Genomic DNA, 19014 nt, shown 5'->3' on the forward strand with positions numbered 1-19014 from the left:
TATTCTGTCTTCTACATCATCTTCTTAAGGATACAGATTGTTCTCACCATTCAGTTTCTGCACATTTGCAAATACAGTTACACAGATTGGGAGCCTTATGCTTCTTTATGTGGCCTTTAATCTTTTCCTTTAAAACTTTTAAGTTTCTTTAGTGTCTTTGATCCCAGCCACAATAAACCCATCCTCCCTACAGGGTTTCAGGCAATCCAAGATTCTGTGGCTAAGAGAGGCAATAAGAGAATTAGAGCTAAGAAAGAAATCAGTCTTGTTCTCTAATGACTTCTTATTTTCAACTGCTGATCAAATGAGAAGATTAAATCTCTAGCTGCAAATCTTGTGAGGACAATCTGAGAAAGGGAGAAGCATAAATGATTAGACAACAAGTTCTGCTGGCAAAGGGAAGTAAGAATGTCATTCAGCAAACTTCTGGAACAAAGGAAATGGCCACAGACAGCCTCGGCAGCAAATAGGGCATCGTTGAAATGGTTGAAAAATTCCTCCTGGTTTTGACAGATTGGCAAAGGCATCTGTCATCCCCACTTCCATCATAGCATTTTAAAGAGAGAAAAGGAATTTAGAACTATTTTCATATGAGGTGAAATATGTGGATCAAGTCTGGGACAGAGCAGGGCACATTTCTTTGGATAAGATACTGGGTAATAATCTCCATTTAGGCCGTTGCAAATGGGCAGAGATTTGCATGTGCTTGAATTTATGGGGCTTGTGCCTAAACCATGGACAGATTCAAAGCCTCAGCTGATCTGCTAATGTCCACTTAAGTCCCATTTCCATTATTTTAGAGAGATTATGGTGAAATGCATCTTATTCTAGAAATAGTTCAACTGATTTCATCAGGGCCTGCTCTGTATTTCTGAATTTGTTTAGGAAAAAAGCAAGCAAGGGAGCTTATAAAAGGTGATCTATATTATATATATAAACACAGAAGTGATTTACATCAATGTACCCAATTCAGAGAAGGAGCACTACAGGAGAAGGGCTTTCCTTCAAAGTTCCACATTGTTCAAATAATTAACATAATTTTTTGCAAAACAGCAATTGGAGAAGGATAATATTACCAATAAAACCAGGATGGAGTTTCTCAGTTCTTCAGCAGTTTCAGATGTGTGAACATGTTACATCCAGCTCAGTGAGCATTCAGTGCTGCCTGTTTTATTCACTACCAAGATAAGTAAAAATTGTAGAGTCAAACTTCAGCTTTTCCTGTATTTGAAAGACAATTTCCTGAGCAATTTTCTTCCTACCAGCTGGTTCCTGTGTTCCCTGGAGTCCATTGCTCTTTTTGAATGCTTTAAATGGGCAGCCCCAATGCTTTCAGAAATAATGAAGTAGCATTTCTGCTACTAAAGAGTTGCTGGCATTTTGTATTTTTAACTGTTCCACTAGAATTTAATTAAATCAAGAGAGCATTCAGTGCATTTATTTAAAAAAAAAAAAAAAAAAACCAAACCAAAAAACAAGAATATTTTTGCTTCCTGGAAATATCAGCTATAAAACATTGTGCCCTGAAGGAAAAAGCACATTGTGAGCTTATTACTGATCCTGACAGTGGGTACACAACTTCCCTGAATTTCATGGCACTAATTCATGGTAGCCTTTTAGCTCAGCACTGTTTCCAAGTCTCAGAATCATGAGGAAAATGTATTGCAGACACAGTGTAAGTCACATGGGTCACTGAGATGCCTAAATAATTAAATTATGGACACAGGCACAGAAGGATGCTGTGCTGCAGCTGCAAATGACCTGGATTTTCAAAATATCTCCATCGTTCACCTTGCATAGAACAGGAGGCTTGCTGTTCCAAACAAGGTCCTAAAGGACTGAAATGTGTGTGCACGGATGGGTTGGGGAAGCTTGCAGCTCCCACTGGGGCAGTTCAGCCACAATTTTGATTTTCACCGTAACAACAACTCTGACTGTTCCCAGCAAACACCTGCACATTGCTGTAGCCCTTAGAGGGGGAAAACCCCCAAGTCCAGAGAGTTGGGTTTTTTACACAGTGACAGACTCTAGTGCAAAGACTGGAGAATACACTAAAAACAATCCAAATTGTTGACCTTACTGTTTTTAAGCAAAGTCTCCATTCTAAAAAAATCCAGGGAAGAGCAGCAGTGGGAGCAGAAAGTGCTGAACACGATGTGAGCAGTAGGGTGGGGAATGTGTTCCTGCAAAAACTCGAGTATTTTACACAAAGCTGTTCAGGCACAAGCCTAAAATACATTCTGTTGCACAAGTCATTGAAACTGCTTGTAACACTGACTCCAGGTGGATTTTGTGAGGGTGTTGCTCTGTAACAGCCTTGAATTTCTCTAACTCTTGCAGATTTTTGACAAAGAAGCTAAAGATCTGGAGCGAGAAGTTTGCTTTATTGATATTGCCAGCGATGAGATTCCCGAGCGCTATTACAAGGAATCAGAGGTAAGAGGCAACTTGGCTGTGGACATAGAAATCAAAACCATTTTATTGTTGTATAAAATCTTGCTGGTCAGTAATATCTCAAGAGCCTTTGGTCAGAGGGGAAGCAGCCAGCAGCCTCTCTGTCCAGATGGCCCAACGCTTTCTTTTGCAGATGATTCTTTGAAATGCTTTCCTACCCTTATCAGAACACACCCTGTACCAGACCTTTGATATTCAGCTGAATTAGTCCAAACCAGGAAAAGCCTTTCCTTTGCATTATGAAGCTCAGTGAAGAGTTTGCAGATCTGAGCACTTTGAAACACCCCTGCTGTCCTTACTTGCATGCCACCCTGATCAGTGAGCCCTGCAAAGTGTCCAAGCCCAGCAAAGGACAGATGTGCTGCAGTGACAAGGGGCTGATGCACAATTGCTTGAAGGGAACAATGTCACAAGACCAAGAGGGACTGGAGCACACTGCAGACTGCAGCAGATCTGCCAAAAAGCATCAATGGCAGCAGGCAGAGTCACTCAGAAAATTCCCTGGGAAATTGCTCCCATGTATATTTGATGGAGCACATCTCTGAAGAGCGTGCTTCTTCTAGGTCAATGCAATTCACTGCTTGAAATCAGCAGCCACTATGCAAATGAAGATGAGGTCTCAATGTTTTAATCTCAGAGTTGATAAATGATGGTTCACAACAAGCAGCTAGAGAGGAATGATCAGATCTATGCTCGCATTTAATTTTGGAGATATGATTTGCCTCTGGAGCCAAGTCTATATTCATAGCTGGCAGTGAGTATGGCAGCTGTTTAACTATCTAAAACGAGACTACATAATCATTTTTAGGATAGAAAGTGAGGACTTGCCAAGGAATATATTTCTATACTATAGGAGATATGATTTTCAGACTAAAAATATCAAGTACTTTTTATCTTCCATTTATATAGATCCTATTTTGAATGTTAGTACGGGTCATAAACCAAAACTGCGCCTACAGTAGAATGAAAAGTAATTTTATTACTTTCTTTAGATAATGAAATCTATCTGTTTAGTACCAAAAATTATATAACACCTCATGAAACAGCTTATTGGTCCCATCATCTTATCTGAGCTCCACGGCTTCTGGTTCCATTTAGGAATGAGCTGCTAATGGATCAGGTCAGCATTTGACTGTACTTTAAAGAAATCCTATGAGATTTTTCATCTCATTCTCTGCACTTCAGAAATTGTAAACACAAAGGTGGCAACCAGTTTTGCAACTTTCCTTCTCATTTTTAATAGCCAACCATTAAAGCATAATTTCCCTGTGATTAATCTCCTGATACAGAAAAACAGGCTCATCTTAAAAGAGAAAAGCATTTCAGAGTCTTTGTGTTGCTATTTCAAAGGCAAATCTAAAAACCAGATTCCAAGCAAAATGGAATTTTATATGGGTTTAAACAACAAAAATAGCCCAGCATCTGTTGTTTTTTTCTGTACTGATGGATGATTTTTCTGTTGACTACCAAATTCTGTTTCATAATTCATACAGAACAGTAACAACACCTTTAGTATTTAACTGTGTACATGCTGTAATTGATAGTGAATTAGTAATGATTGAAAATAGTGGATCTTCCAAAGTTTACAAACTGGGGGGTTTTTATGCTACCATATGACAAACATGAAGCCAAATTCCCATTTCTGATGAGGCATCCTTCATAATTTAGAGACTATAAAAAGATTTTTTATGTTTGTAAACGTAATTTCCGTCTGTTTTCAATCAGAGCAGTAATTCTATGCAAATGAGAAAGGGTTTGTGTTTCCCAAATAGCAGCTTCAGATAAACCAGTTTGTGTAAGCTTTTGAAAGGTATTTTAGTTGCACTAATAACAACAATTTGGCTGCTTTTAAATCATATAATCTGAACTGATACGAAGTTTAAAGATTAAAAGTGAAGTGCAATCCTCAGGATTTAACAATTAGATCCCACAGGATAAATGTCCTGACTCCCATCCAGAAAGACCAATGAGAACAATTGTAACTTGAGGCATGCCAGTAATCTCTTCATTTCAGTGGCTCTTTCACAGGCTTAAAATACAGCAAGTTCTTTTTCAGGGTCAGCGTGTTTGGCAGCTTCTAGAAATGAGCTTTAGTTTTCTTTACACCCTGACGAAAGCTCATTCCTCTTCAATTAAAAATATACTTGAGATTTAACAGCAAATGTCATTATTTAGCTGTAATACTGCTTACTAGGGAGTGGCTTAAATAATTTAAAGCCTTCACACACTACTTTCTCTGCTTGCCCTGTGCTGGGACTTAGGAGCTTGATGGTAGAAGGGCAAAGCCACTGTGTCCTCCCACCTATGATCTAAAAAATAGTTTTTCAGTTGTCCTGACATGAATCTTAAAAACAGATTCCATTTTCATTTCCATAATAGTGATTCACACATAAAAAGACAAAATATATAAATAATCCCTGTATGTATAATATTCCATTTGAGCTGAACAGCTCATTCTCACTGGTGCTGAGAGAGGAAATGTGTTCCACAAAAATGTCCTGGCTGAAGGGAAAATGATTGAATTCAACTTTGTGCATATTTGCTTTTCTCTCCTTCTAAATATTAACTAAAACTGAGGAGTGAAGAATCCAGTTATCTGGAGGCTTGAGGAGAGCTGTTGCTTCATTGCAGGACACTTCAAGGGAGCCTCCCCCAGTAACCCTGAGGGATCTCTTGAGCAGAATCCTCCAAGTGATTGGGGTGCCCTTAAGGATGAGGGGCTGGCAGGGTGCACAGGGGGCTGGAATCTCCAGGTCAGTGGTGAATCAGGAGAAGATTTGTGAGCTATTACACACACCTACAGAGCCCAGCTCTATCGTGGGGCTGAGCTGATTTCTGCCTTTCTGGAAGGCTGGAGGAGGTGAAACTGCAGCAATTCAGGTACCCTAAAGCAGGTGACCTCCCTTTCCCCTCATGGCCATCTACAAACTCCATTGTGAAGCAGCCACATCTCAAATACAGGGCTTTTTTACAAGTGTGGGTCTAATCCTTCAAGTTTGAAGTTTAAATGTGAGGTTCCAAATGGAGAAAGGTTAATTCTAGACCCCAGCTAACAAGTTGTCCTGTTTGTCTGTGAGGAGCCATGTGTTTTCCAAACTTGGATGTACATAATATTGCAGCAGGTACAGAATTTTGTTTTTCTGTACAGAGAATGTACCAGCCAGGTAAGAGTAGTTGTACATTTTGTGAAGTCATCTCCTTGTGACTTTAGCATCAATGAATATGTATCACCAGCTATATAGACAGATATATTTGTCTGAAATATAGAAAAGAACAAAGCTGAGCTATGCTGAGGAGTGAGGGCCTCCAGTGAATCATTCATGGAATGAAACATTTACCGTGGCTGTGAGCTACTGAGCAAAACGTTCAGTGCAAACATATTCGAGTTCTCAGAATTAACAATGTTTCATTTCCTGTTTATAACAAAGCAATGGAGAGCTGGACAGATGGAATAAACTTTCCAGGCTGCTTCTAAACAGATTCCATGCAGCTGCTGCAGTTTTCTTCTTCCATTGCTGGCTTTTCTCCTTTAGCACAGCTGCTCTGGGACAGGTCCACCTTAGGCCTGTCCAAGTGCTTTCAGAGGAACAAAACTCTGTCACATCACTAAATGATGGCAGCTGAAATAATCCAGCTGCCTCAGCCCCCCAGTAAGTGTGGGCACCATGTCAGCACAGGAGTTCAGTGAAGGATGTGAAAAAGTCTGAACATTTCCTTTTCCTTACTCACTTGGTGAGTGAGTTCACATAAAAGCTGGCTGGATTATCATATTTTAACACCTCAGAACTGTCCCAATATTTACAGTTCTTAAGTATTTAGCTGAATCTTCCAGAAAATACCATTTAGTGGAAATTTTTTTAAAATCCCTTTAAAAATGACTCTACATGAATGTCTGTGGTAGCATCTCTACATCAATAAATCTTTCGTGAGCACTGCCTAAAAAAGCTGAAATCTAAAACCTAGCAACTACAGCTGATGCTGAAATGCCAGATGACAGGTATTAAACCCATGATTGGTTCTGAAATTCAAGATAAAACAAAATGGTCTTCAGCATAAAGAGGGAAAAAAATGATTGCACTTCAAAAGCACCATGATATTGCCATAGGAGTCTGAAAAAATGAATGCAGGCATTAAAGAGAAGGAAGGATCTGAGAGGGCAGGGTGCAGGGCACAAGCAGGGTGCAGGGCACAAGCAGGGTGCAGGGCACAAGCAGGGTGCAGGGCACAAGCCGGGTGCAGGGCACAAGCAGGGTGCACTCTCACCTCTGGCAGCTCCCAGTCAGGCCTGGTGCCATGGCAGAGCTGAGGGCAAGGGTGCCAGGCAGATTTGGAGGTTTCCTGTAAACAACAAATGTGTTTCGTTATTTAACTCTGAGTACAAAGGAAGAGGTCAGAATTAATTGTGAAAAGACATTGCAACAACCCAGGGCTGGCTTTGCTTCCTGGAAAGGGCCTTTCCACTCCACGTCTGATGCACGTGACATCCGTGAGGAAAGTTAAGTAAATAAATGCTAAATGATAAATAATAGACTCCATCAATAAACACATTGACTCGAGGTCTAAGTAATAAAACCTGGGAGAGTGCTAGGTTTGAATCCATATCCCACATAGAGAGGCTTTTATTTCATTGTAATTTTACATTTCATTCTCAACTAAGCCCAGCTCATGGGTTTGATGTTTCTGCTCTGTTGGCAGAAGTGCTATTTTTAAATCACTCTGCACCTGGCAATAATGTATTGCAAATACAGAGTAGGTTTTGCTCCTCTAGCAAAAGGATTTGCCAGATGGGCTTTCCTAATAAATTGTGTCTGATAAAAGGACAAGAAGGTTATTTAAACAAAAAGATTTTAGCTATGCCATTACATTTAAAACAGATTGAGGATTTTGCCAGTAGATAAATCAAGGGGAAAATAGTGAATAGACACAGTATTCTTTGGATGATGCCTTCTCTGGGAAGAAAGGTATGGGTGTCTAAAAACAAAATAAGGAACACACAAAATTAATTATCTAAATAATAACATAAAAGTGGGGTCAGAGCAAAGTTCAGCTTGCACAGCTTCTAGGTACAGGAAGAAAAGCTTCAAGTACGTGTGCCATGAGTGCTGCTGAGAGAAGCAGTGCTGGGTACCAATATAATTTCTGTTTGCTTTTAATGGAAAATTATCAGCCCTGCTTCATTTTTTTGTTATAGAAGGACCTTATGTGCCTAATTGCAGAAACAATTCCAGGTTGTGAGTCTAAATTTAGCAATTTGAGCTCACGAGTAAGGCATAAAATCATTCTTGTCCAAGTTCTCATTAATTTCAGTAGGCTTTGGATCAGGCATTGAAGAGCAAGAGATGAGCAGTCCTGGTTCCACCAAAGTCCCTCTGGCATGGCCTGCTGCCCATGGCTGTGGTCAATAGCAGAGGCCTAGGAAAGGTGTAAAAATATAGAGGGGAATGTAGAGATTCTTCCCTTAAAGGCTTCCTTGTAGGATCCACAGCACAAGCAATTGCTGAGCCACAATTTGTGTGTTTCTAAAACAGTCAAAATGTTGTCAAACATGTAATTGTTTAGCAGCTGGGTTAAAGCCCAGGGATATTAGTTTTCCTTACAAGAGCTCACCTGTGTCAAACGTTTGTGCCCTCTGAGCTGATGGCCCAGGCATGGAATTCTCAAGCTGACTTTGCCCGATGTCACAGTGTGCCTTGCATCCCCCTGCTTGGCTTTTGTGCAGCCTTTGAGTCTCAGCTCCCTGAGCAAGCGCTCAGGAAAGTCTTTAACACCTTGATCTTTCATCAGCAGCCTGGGAATCTGTTCCTCTGAGGTCTGGCTTCCATTCATCAGCCTGCAGTTTTATGGTACCAATATGTTAATGCTTCCAGAGAGGCAGGAATTTCCCTAAGAGCTCTTTGATGTGAGTTGCTGAACTGGCTCTTCCCATGGAGCTCTCCAGCCAATTTGTGACTAATCCTCATGTCCTTCAAGAAAAAGGGACAGGATTAAGGGATGCAGAGGTGCCATCTCTGGGTGCTGTTAAGGGAATTTGCACCTGGGAGTGATGTAATGGATCAATTGCATTGCAGTTGGTGGGTGATTTGTGGGCCACAAAATTTAGAGTGATTCCCACTGTGTGTCCCCTTGTCTGCTGGCTTAAACTCACCAAACCAAACCAGACCCAGCCCATAAAACTTGGGAATGAGTAGTGATGCAGGGCAGTTATTCATTATTTCATTTTTAGTTAGAATTTCTTGATATTTGATACCAACTCAAATTGATTACATGAAATCCCTTTGGACAGCACTGAAGTTTCTCCATTATAGTTCTGGTTTTCTCTGAAGGATTGTAAAGTACAACACTCAAAATTATTAAAGTGTGTATCTGAAATGCTGAATCAAGGGAATGGCTCCATCACACCAGCACTGTGTCTGTGTGTGTAAGAAATAGCAGACCCTGACTTATAGGAAACTATTTTCCTTTTTAGAGATTCTTATTTCACAGTGGAATATTTTGCAAGCATATTTGAAATAATATTGTCTGTAATGATTTCTTTTTTTAAGGAACCTCCAACTAGAATGTTATGTCTTTCTGAATATTATGTTTTCTTCCCTTTTTTTCTTTTTATTGGTGTTATTATTATATTGATTGCTCCAGGCAATGATCAATTATTAAACAGCTCTTTCAAACAGAACATGTGTAGATCCATCTGTGGTTGAGCTTTGCTGGGTGACAAGATTGGCAGCAGCCAGTGACCATGAGCTGTGCTGTACAGGGGGTGTTGCTCTGATAAATGATGATGCTGAACTGGTTTTATGATGATTTAACATTGAAACCTTATTATACTGTGAGCTCAAAGTCTCCCCTTTGCAAAGGCTGTGTCAGCAATAAAAGCAGTGACTTTCACAGGGAGGAAAGACTCTCACCTCATTAGAGCTTTGGAGAGAAGCTTTAATGGCAGAGCTGCAGTTTAGGATAAAACCAGAAGTCAAGAGATAAATAAATGGTAGGAATATGAACACTGGGTGATACCTAAACTCACACTGAATGAAGTAAAATGAAGATCAGAGTAGTTATCAGTATTTTGTGGTTTTTCTCCTGATTGTCATCCATTTAATGCATAATTTAAGCACTAATTAAGTACATGATTAACTACTTTTATAACAAAGGATCTTCCCAGACCTCAGCACTGGGGAAAGAGCACAGCTGAGCACTGCTGGTTACTCTTCAGGACAGATTTTAGAAGCTCCACTATGAATTTTCTGAAATGACATAATTTTCAATTTCTGACAACCAGTGCTTAACCATAAATTATTTCTATTTACAAGATATAATTAGCAGGATTGGACATAAAGGGAAATAGAATTATACCAATATGGAAAATAACACTTTCATGGATAAAACTGTATCTTGTACAGATAAATGTAAACTTTAAAAAGATGAACTAATGCCTTTAACGGTTTTATGAAATCATGTTGTCATTTCAAGGTTGTAGTTTCTTTGATTTCCCGGTTCCTGAAAGAGAAGCAGAGTTGGGATTACTCAGTGTCTGCTCATGACTTAGTTGTAACCAGAGATGGATAAACTGCAGGAGTTTCCTACTTAGCTTAGGATGAACAAGTGCACTTGAAACTGAAGGTGGCATTGCCAGGGTCAGTGCTGAAGTGTCCAAGCTCCAACTGGACACAATTTCAGGAGACAGGCACAGGTGGAAAGTACAAGCAGTTCACACCAAGGGGCAGTGGAAAAACAGCCTCTGAAGAAGCCACTATTTTTATTTTTCTTTTCCAAAGGCCATAAATAACCCTTGGAGTGCACTGCACTGAAATACTTGCAATAACAGATTTTCTTACAGCAGAAAACGTCCTGGATGATACGATTGTCAATGCATCTCCAGGAATATGCTGCCATTGATTCACTGCCAGGCTTGGATTTTAGGATATCCTAGTGCATTTTAAAAGTCAATTTCCTATTACTTTTTCATAAAGTTTATTAGCATGTCTTGTGTCTTATCACAACTTTTACTTAGCAAACTGACAAACACAACTTCTCCTCCTGCATTTCCCTGTATGTTTTCTTTCTTTTGCAGGATCCCAAATACTTCAAGTCACAGAAAACTGGGAGAGGCCAATTGAAAGAAGGCTGGAGAGAGACCCATCAGCCAATTATGTGTTCCTACAAACTTGTGACTGTGAAATTTGAAGTCTGGGGACTTCAAACCAGAGTAGAGCAATTTGTACACAAGGTCAGTGAAACAGGAGCTGTTTCTTATCCTTCACATGAGCAGAACTCGAGCACTCACAGGAACGTGGCTATGGCTGGAGGAGCCTGGGAGCTCAGCCCAGGCTCAGACCTCTCACAAGGTCTCAAAGAGCTGGAGCAGAGCCCAGCACTTCACTCTGAGTACAAAATGACAAAGCCCAGAGCTGCTCAGGCCTAAGGTTGAGAAAAACCATCAACAACATTTTCAGTGCTGTGACCAGTATGTGAGCTGAAGCATTTCTGAGTACACAGGGGTCCCATACACACAGCAGTGAGGTGAAGAATCCCTTAGAAACACAGTGGGAAATCAGCCTACTAAAAACTCCAATTTCTGATCAGTCTTCTAAAAAGTCAATTCATGAATAGCATAACTACAAGGTGATCAAATTTTTCATAGTATTGATCTTCTACATGTTTGAAAAAAATGAGAAGGGAAAAGAAGAGATCCAGAATGTCTAATTGGCCAATGATTATTGGTGTTGTCATTATACTGCAAGAGTTCTATTGCAATTACATTGCAAGGGTTCCATTTTGCTGGAGTTTTGTACCTCCTTGATGTTTCTCATAGGCAGCTCCTCTAGGCACTGACTCTTCCTTCTTCTCACAGCAGCCAAGTGACTCCAGTTCCCTTTCAACCAACCAATCCACTCTATAACACTCTTCTTATTATTGGCCACAGCTGTGGCCTGTTAAAGTCAGGCCTGCTCCTAATCTTTAATAATTAACCCAGCTGAACTCTTTAGGGGGTAAGATTACTTTCCATGCTACCTTTATTTACTTATATTCTATCCTCCTACATATTGGTATTTCTACACATTCCCAAATGGATTCCTTGCTAGTCAAAGCCATGATTCAGTGCTGGCAACAGGTCCAGAATGACTTTTTAGATTCAGAACTATCAGAGGGTTTCTCACTTCAATCTTGTTGAAAGACACAGATGAGATGTTTTGCTGCTGCTGAGGCCTTTAACCCTTTCCTTGTTTGCAGGTGGTCAGAGACATCCTGCTGATCGGTCACCGGCAGGCGTTTGCCTGGGTGGATGAGTGGTATGGTGAGTGTCCTCCTGAGCCAATTAACCTGCAAATTAACCCTTCCAGGGGCTGGGACACGCCTGGGATGATTAACAGCAGGTTCCCATCTGCTTTCATGGATCATCAGGTCCTAGTGTGACTTGTTGAGGGAGGAGATGGAACCATGTTAGAGATCATCTCCTTCCACCCCCTTCCATGGGCAGGGACACCTTCCACTAGGCCAGGCTGCTCCAAACCCCATCCAGGCTGGCCTTGGAGCCTTCCAGGTGTGCTGGATTAGGCAGCAGCCAGAGATGCCTTTCCATGCCAGCATGTCAGTGGACCTGCCCCAGTGCCCCCCCTGCCCTGCAGGCAGGACTTGTCTGTATGGAGAACCTCGTGCAGGTTTGAATAAAGCTCCTTCTTAAGGCTGCCTGAACTTGCAGCCATTTCCATCCTGCAGACTCCTAAGGCCTCTGACCCAACACATTTCCAGCTTTTTAGGAAAGTTTTAAGCTATTGATATGGATTGCAACAAAGAAAAGATGGAGCTTTTCTGAAAAAAGATGTAGATAAGCATAAATCCTCTGGGGTCTGATTCAGCAGCAGCTGCATGCAAAAAGTGCAGGAATCCATGAGGCAGCTGTGGGAATGTGGGCACTCCCAGCAGGACAGAGCAATCTGAATATCAAACCAGTAATCACAGTGTCTAAAGTGAGCTCACTGGTTTGTACCTTTTACATGCATTTTCTGTAAATATCCATCACCACAGCTTCTCATAAAACATGCCCTGAGACAGGCCATGGAAATACCATAGGAATTTGACAATATATTTAGAATGTTTATTTAGGCCCTCCTCAAGCTTCAGGAAACACTAATTTGGACATTTCATGGGTGAGGGACACCTCTCTCACCAGAGCTCAGATCCATTGTGCATTGCTCAGGAAGTCACTGCTGCAAACACATCTCAGAGGTGTCACAGCCCTGCACTGGAATTCAGCCACCAACTCAGTGGGCTCATTGTTTGGAAATAGAGAAAAAATCGCTTTTGAAATCACAGTGTTCTTATAAATTTAATACTGCATGAAAATCTTGTGCTGTAATGGTCATAAAAATACTGAAACTGCTAAAAATATCTTTTTCTATTGGGATAGCTGTAAACTAGTGAGAGAATTTTATATCCAGTGAGAGAGTTCTTCAGAGCTATTTTTTTTTTTTTAATTTTAGATTTGTTTCTTTTTTTACCTGAAATAGAACAATCCATTCTTTTCCCTGTAGCAAGTCAGGGAAACTGATAACTTTAAATAAAACAGCCTGACTTCATGTAAAAATGGAGCCCATAAATTTGCTCCCAGTGTACCCAAAATATCCATACAGCGAGAGATGGAGAATGTTACTGAGAAGCAAAGTGTCAGCTGCACTTTAGCAGAGTTACTGATAATGATGACAAATGAACAGCCATGAAGTTAAACATACCAAACAGGTTTAGCTCCAAAACATTTCACTATAGATTTTCCCCTCCTAAGTCTAAAATCTCCCTGCCAAAAATACTCTTTCCACAGATGAAATACTGTGATACACAATTATCTTGTGGATTCTTCCTTGTCAGAGGGAGCCTTTTTACTAACTAATATAGTGTATTTTAAAGAGCCTAATTATCAGCCTAAGTAAAAAAACTAAAAAATCTGGGCTTAATAAAATAGGTGTAATGATCTAGCATCCAAAATATAATTTTTAATGTCTATTAACACCTTTTGAAATGAAAGTTTGAGAAAGACCTGGAGATGATGGTAGTCAGATAAAATGAATCAAATAATCAGTGTAATAAACAATATGTATGTTAATGACTGGTTGCTGTTACTGACCCTGTGAGTATGAATGTGTTTTGTCATTTAATTTACTAAACTCTATTTAGTTTTATTATTAAGAACTTCTATTTCCTCAGTGTTACTTACTAATAAAGAGCATGTTCTGTGCTTGGCAAAGTGCATCCCAGCATGTTACTGACACAGCTTCTGAGCTTGTTTCTCATTCCAGACAACAGTAAAAGACTGAAAGAGTACGAGTTAGGGGTATTCCATGTTTCCTTTTCAAATTCCTTGATCAGAATTTCAGACTGCATTTGTTTTTACTGATGGACTATGACATCATGCTGTCACTACAACAGCTGAAGTTGTATCTTGCCTTAAAAGCTGCCTCATAAAATGCAGCAGGAGCTCACAGCACAGAGCAGGGAGTGGTGTGATCCAAGAACTCCCAAATCCCAGTGGCACATCATAAATTGAGGAATATGGGAGCCTCAAGAGCAGATCCCAGTGCCTGACCAAAGGGGCACCCATTTGCCAACAGACTGTGCTAATAAAATGCTCTTTAAGTGTTAGGAGTCACAAGCTGATGGCTGTTTTTACAAGGCTCTGAAGCTACCAAAGCATCGTAAAGAACAGCCCAAACCCTGACACTGCTCCTGTTCTGACTCCTCACTCCCCAGAGCATTTATGGAAAGCCTGGGAATACTCAGAAGAGTCCCAGGTCAATTATTGGACTCTTTATGTTTTTGCTGGAGCTGTGGTTGGTGACAAATCCTGTTAAAGGTGTTAACCCCCCATTGCCTGGTTCCACAGCACCTGGCAGGCTGTGCTGGGCAGTGCTCAGTGATCCTGCTGCTGGGATCAGCCTCATCTGGGGGATATTTCTAATTTTCATCGCTCATTCAATTGCTTGAGGCTACACAACCATTACCATACTCATTATTAATTCACTTACCAGTTTAAGTGTTAGTTTCTGGAATCTAAAGTGGGCTCTAACACTGTGATTTTTGCTGGTGATGAGATGTACAATGCAAAGTTAACAAAAACTCTTTTTCCAAGTGCTGGAAAGGTAAGTAAGTATTTATAATATTTCTGTATCTATCCTTTATTCCAAAGGATCTTCTAAAATCTCTTTAGAAGATCTTGGCCTTTGCCAAGGCCTGCACTTCAGTACTTTGTGCCTACCTTACATTACACAGATACTCCTAAACAATTTCCACTCCTTCCTGTTCTCTGACTCCCTTTGACTTAACCTTGCACCTTCCTTGGCTGACACAACTACCTTTATGAGGCAATTTTCATAAAGCTAGTTGCTCCTTGCTTTTTAAAAAATCCTTTGTTGGCTTCTGCTGAAAGACTTTGTGTTCCTAGAACCTTCTCCTTAGGAAAAAAAAAAATTAAGTTTGCACTGAATCAATGGAAAATGCCAACAATTTTGAACTTTTTACAGATATGACTATGGATGATGTTCGAGAATACGAGAAAAATATGCATGAAAAAACCAACATTAAAGTTTGCAACCAACATTCATCTACTGTGGATGAAATAGAGAGCCATGCCAAAGCAAGAGTATGTCAATTTTTGAAACATATTGCCCATCCTCAGCCGATGCATCTGCACAGACCAGAAATGAGCAACCAATTGCTGATCAGCCAGTGGAATTTTGGGGAGGTTTTGCTTCAATAAGAACAGAATCTTTCTCCATGAAGTGCAATCCTGCCTTTGGTTTGCACTGTAACCCTGCCAGTTATGTAAGGGAGGGTGGGGTTGGGCTCATATACAGCTCCCTGGCTTCCAGGAAAGCACAGTGTTCAAATTTCATTTGGATACATAAAGAAGAGATTAAATAGGATTTTTACTTTCTATTCTTTGAATAGTTAAAAAATACAGGAGTTCACAGTGGTCTAGTCAAAAAGCCAAGAACATGGGGAGTGGAAAACTTCTATGGGATTCACAAAATTCTTTCTTTCACCAAGAAAAAAAATCTGAGTTATTCACTCTTTTCAAGGTAACTTTAATGTTACTGCCATTGATTAGCTACCAACAAGGTGGGAAGTATTTGCAGAAGTATGTAGCAGTGGTTTGTGGAAAAGGGCAGCTTTCTGTGTAAGTTCTCTGGTCTGGAGATTTCATAAAGTACTTAATTACCTAATTTGGGCTCCACAAGTAGAAGCCTAAATTTAGAGTTTGATACTCTCTGCAAATAGAGAAGATGCAGCAGCCCTTGCCCCTGCAATGTCATTATTCCTTTATTTCTGCTAATGGTGCTGTGGAACTCAGTGCTGGGTTTACTCATGAAATCAGTGTGGGGCAAGGCTTGAAGGGCTCCAAGTCTTCCCTTGGCTCTTGCTCAGTGCCAGCTGGCCCCAGCCTGAGGAGATGCTGTCTGCATAGTCCCTGGGCAGGTAATTCTTGTGCTCGTGACACAGCAGCTTCACTGACATCAAGGTTACTCCTTAGCAGAGAATCAGTTCAGATTTTGGCTCTACACTTCAGGATTTGGTTCTGAATGAAGTCTGCCACCTGTAGTTTCCATGTGGAAAAAATTGTTATTGAGGTCAGAAGAGAAGTTGTTATTAATGAAAAAAAAAGAAAGTGAACCTGAGTCTTCCTAGCTCAGTGTAAGGACTGTTTTACTTGAGTGTATATCTCAGCAGAAGGAAATTAAAGCAAATATCAATATATCAATATCAAGCAAATATTAAAGCAAAAGTCAATTGAAGTGTTTAATGTCTGAATTGCAAATGAAGAGTCTTGGAGGCTCCATTCAGTAAGACTTCACTTCAAAGGACAGTACACTGACAAACCTTCCTGTCCCCTTCATTTGTCCAAGACAGCTTTTGGTTCACAACATACAGAATTCCTCAATCAAAATCCCTGTGATTTCAGTGAGATTTGGGACACTTTGAGCGCAGAAATTCTCACCCACTGTTACAGGGTGTGAAATGAAATGTAAACCAGCAAAACAGGTTCAAACCTCTCTCCAACATGAGTAGGTACAGTTCCCCTGGGACCATCTGTTTATTGCCAGCACTTCTGTCAGATCTGCAACAGGCAGATTCTCACTCCTAATGGTGCCAGTGTGGGCTGGAGAGGTCCCCGCACTGCGGTGCAGGGGGAGCCAAGGCAGCCGGCACCGTGCACGCCTTCGATTATTTCGTGGGATGCTGGAACACAACAGAAAGCTGCTTCTACAGCCAAGGTTGCAAAGTCTGCAGCTGGGTAGGGGCAAAAAGCATCAGTGCCCTGGAAGGACAGGATTATTTTATCACAAATTTGGTAATCCCCACTGCCAGCCCTGTGCTTCAGACTCAAATATGTGAGACTTCTTAATTGATTGAAAGACTCCTGGTTTTATTTCTGTATTTTTGATCTTTCATGGCTCAAAGAATCTATAAATGGTCTAATGAAATACTTCAAATTTATGAATTTAACTTGACATTCAGCAAAAATCTTAACATTGCCTTCAGTTGGCTCGGTGGGCGTCTTGCAGGCACTGCAGACATGGAGCAGCAGGTTCCAGAAGATCTTTGCTGATTTTCTGCTCAACTTCCCGGTTGGCAGCAGATGTCACTCCCGGGGTTTATCGCAGGTTCCGCACGGCTCCGTGCTGGGATCGCGCTGCCCTCTTGCGGGGCTGGGCAGCACCGGGACAGCCCCGGGACAGCCCCGGCCCCTCCGCGCTCGGCCCGCCCGCCTTTCCTTCCCCGGGGGCTTTAATCCTCATCTCCCCCGCCTGCGTTCCGCGGGGAATTGAGCATTTGAATCTTGCGGCTTTGTCAAGGGAGAGAGAATTCTTCAGGCTTTATTGGCGGAAAAGCAAAACAGGCTCGGTCCTTGCATGAAGCTGCAGCTCAAGTCAATGGAAGGAGAGAGAATTTTTCATCCCTTGATAATTACAGCAGATGAACAAACCATGACAATCCTTTGCCCACTTGGCCTTATAATCGAAATGAAAAATTTAAAACCCCTTTCAGTTGTATTTTGTTTGAAGTTCTAAAAAACGCTAGCCGCTGACTGTATCCAAACATACTCTTTAGTTGCCTGTGGAATAGCTGGATTTTGCCAGCAATTCCAGAGGCAGCAATCTTTATTCAGCTCAGACCCAGGTACAGGAACCATTAGTACGTGATTAATGTCCTTAAAACTCTGTTTCCTTTACATCGTGCTCATTGTGCTCCAGTCAGTGCCTGACAATGGGGAGGCATTCGTGCGGAGAAGCACTTGATGAGATGCGTGATAAGCAATCGTTCCCTGCTTTAGGATTTGGATGGAAGTAGTTTAACTGAGTTAATGAAATGATTATTTGAAATTATTCTAACACGCCTTTGTCTTTCATTCCTTCTGGTTGAAGACATGACAATGGATGAAGTCCGAGAGTTTGAACGAGCCACTCAGGAAGCTACCAACAAGAAGATTGGGATTTTCCCACCGGCAATATCTATCTCTAGCATTTCCATGCCTTCCTCAACCCGCAGTGCTCCATCTAGTGCTCCATCAACCCCTCTCTCCACAGATGCTCCTGATTTCCTAACAGTTCCCAAAGATCGGCCTCGGAAAAAGTCTGCTCCAGAAACTCTCACTCTTCCAGATCCATCGAAAAAAACCTTTTAAATTAACCCTGCATGTTTCCTCCTGATAAGCCATGTCTGCCACAGCAAGAGTGACATAACTCCATTGCTACAAAGGTCGTGGTGGTTTGTTGGTTGGTTTTTTTGTTTGTTTCAGATAATCTTTCCGGTGTGGAAAGATGACTCCTTTCCTCAGACTTGATCCTTAAAACCTTATGAAAAGTGCATGCAAGAGAAAGTAGTTTATATATTCCTAAAGTAGTGTTTCAAGCCATATGGTGCATCTTACTGACACCAATGGAACAGTCTGAGGGGATGCTATAAACGAAAACCAATCTTTCTGTAGCAGTACTCTGCCTGCAAACCCTCATCTAGGTCACAGCATTTATAATTAGGAGTAGGTATTAAGTAAATCTGCCAAGGACTTCTGAGGCAAATTAGTGCCAACTAGAATGGAGGGTTAACAGAAAAACACCCTCCCATTTTCTTCTTTTATAACCAATTTTAAAATCTTTCCCACTCTCAGGCTTCTCCTGTGTGTTCATAAACCTTTGACCTGTAACTCATTGTACTTGAACACCAACAGATCCACATTTTGCTTAATATGACTCAGGATTTGGGGCCTAAAACACAAAACACAAATCTTTTCAAACCTAAAATATCACTGTATCAAAGCCCCAGTTGTAATTAATTATACCGACTTTGAGGCCATTGAACTATTTCTACCTTGCACAGAATTTGTAACAGGAACCACCTATTTCTTGTAGATAATGTATTTTACTATCCCTGTCCTGTTGTGAGCTCAGAGTGTTGGTGTTCATCAGTGGTGTTCTGTGACATTGGAAAAAGCAGCTGAATTGTGCCAGTTGAGAAACAAAAGCACTGAATTCTGTCTTTTCCTCGCTGCAAGAAGAGCAGTAGTCAGGCCGG

The 19014-nt window shown here is 41.0% G+C and overlaps 1 protein-coding gene across 1 annotated transcript in view; it reads left to right on the forward strand.

Moving 5' to 3' along the window:
• PITPNC1 (phosphatidylinositol transfer protein cytoplasmic 1) overlaps nt 1-17982 on the forward strand; it is a 74998-nt gene extending 57016 nt beyond the window's left edge. Inside the window, exons 6-10 of the mRNA XM_066565881.1 lie at nt 2341-2436; nt 10523-10678; nt 11683-11746; nt 14964-15082; nt 17868-17982. Of these exons, the coding sequence (XP_066421978.1) occupies nt 2341-2436; nt 10523-10678; nt 11683-11746; nt 14964-15082; nt 17868-17873 (441 nt within the window). The 3' untranslated portion in view covers nt 17874-17982. The remainder of the gene's footprint in view (nt 1-2340; nt 2437-10522; nt 10679-11682; nt 11747-14963; nt 15083-17867) is intronic.
• Nucleotides 17983-19014: the final 1032 nt, after the last annotated feature.

This window comes from Molothrus aeneus, chromosome 26 (genome assembly GCF_037042795.1).
Source record: "Molothrus aeneus isolate 106 chromosome 26, BPBGC_Maene_1.0, whole genome shotgun sequence".
NCBI lineage: Eukaryota > Metazoa > Chordata > Aves > Passeriformes > Icteridae > Molothrus > Molothrus aeneus.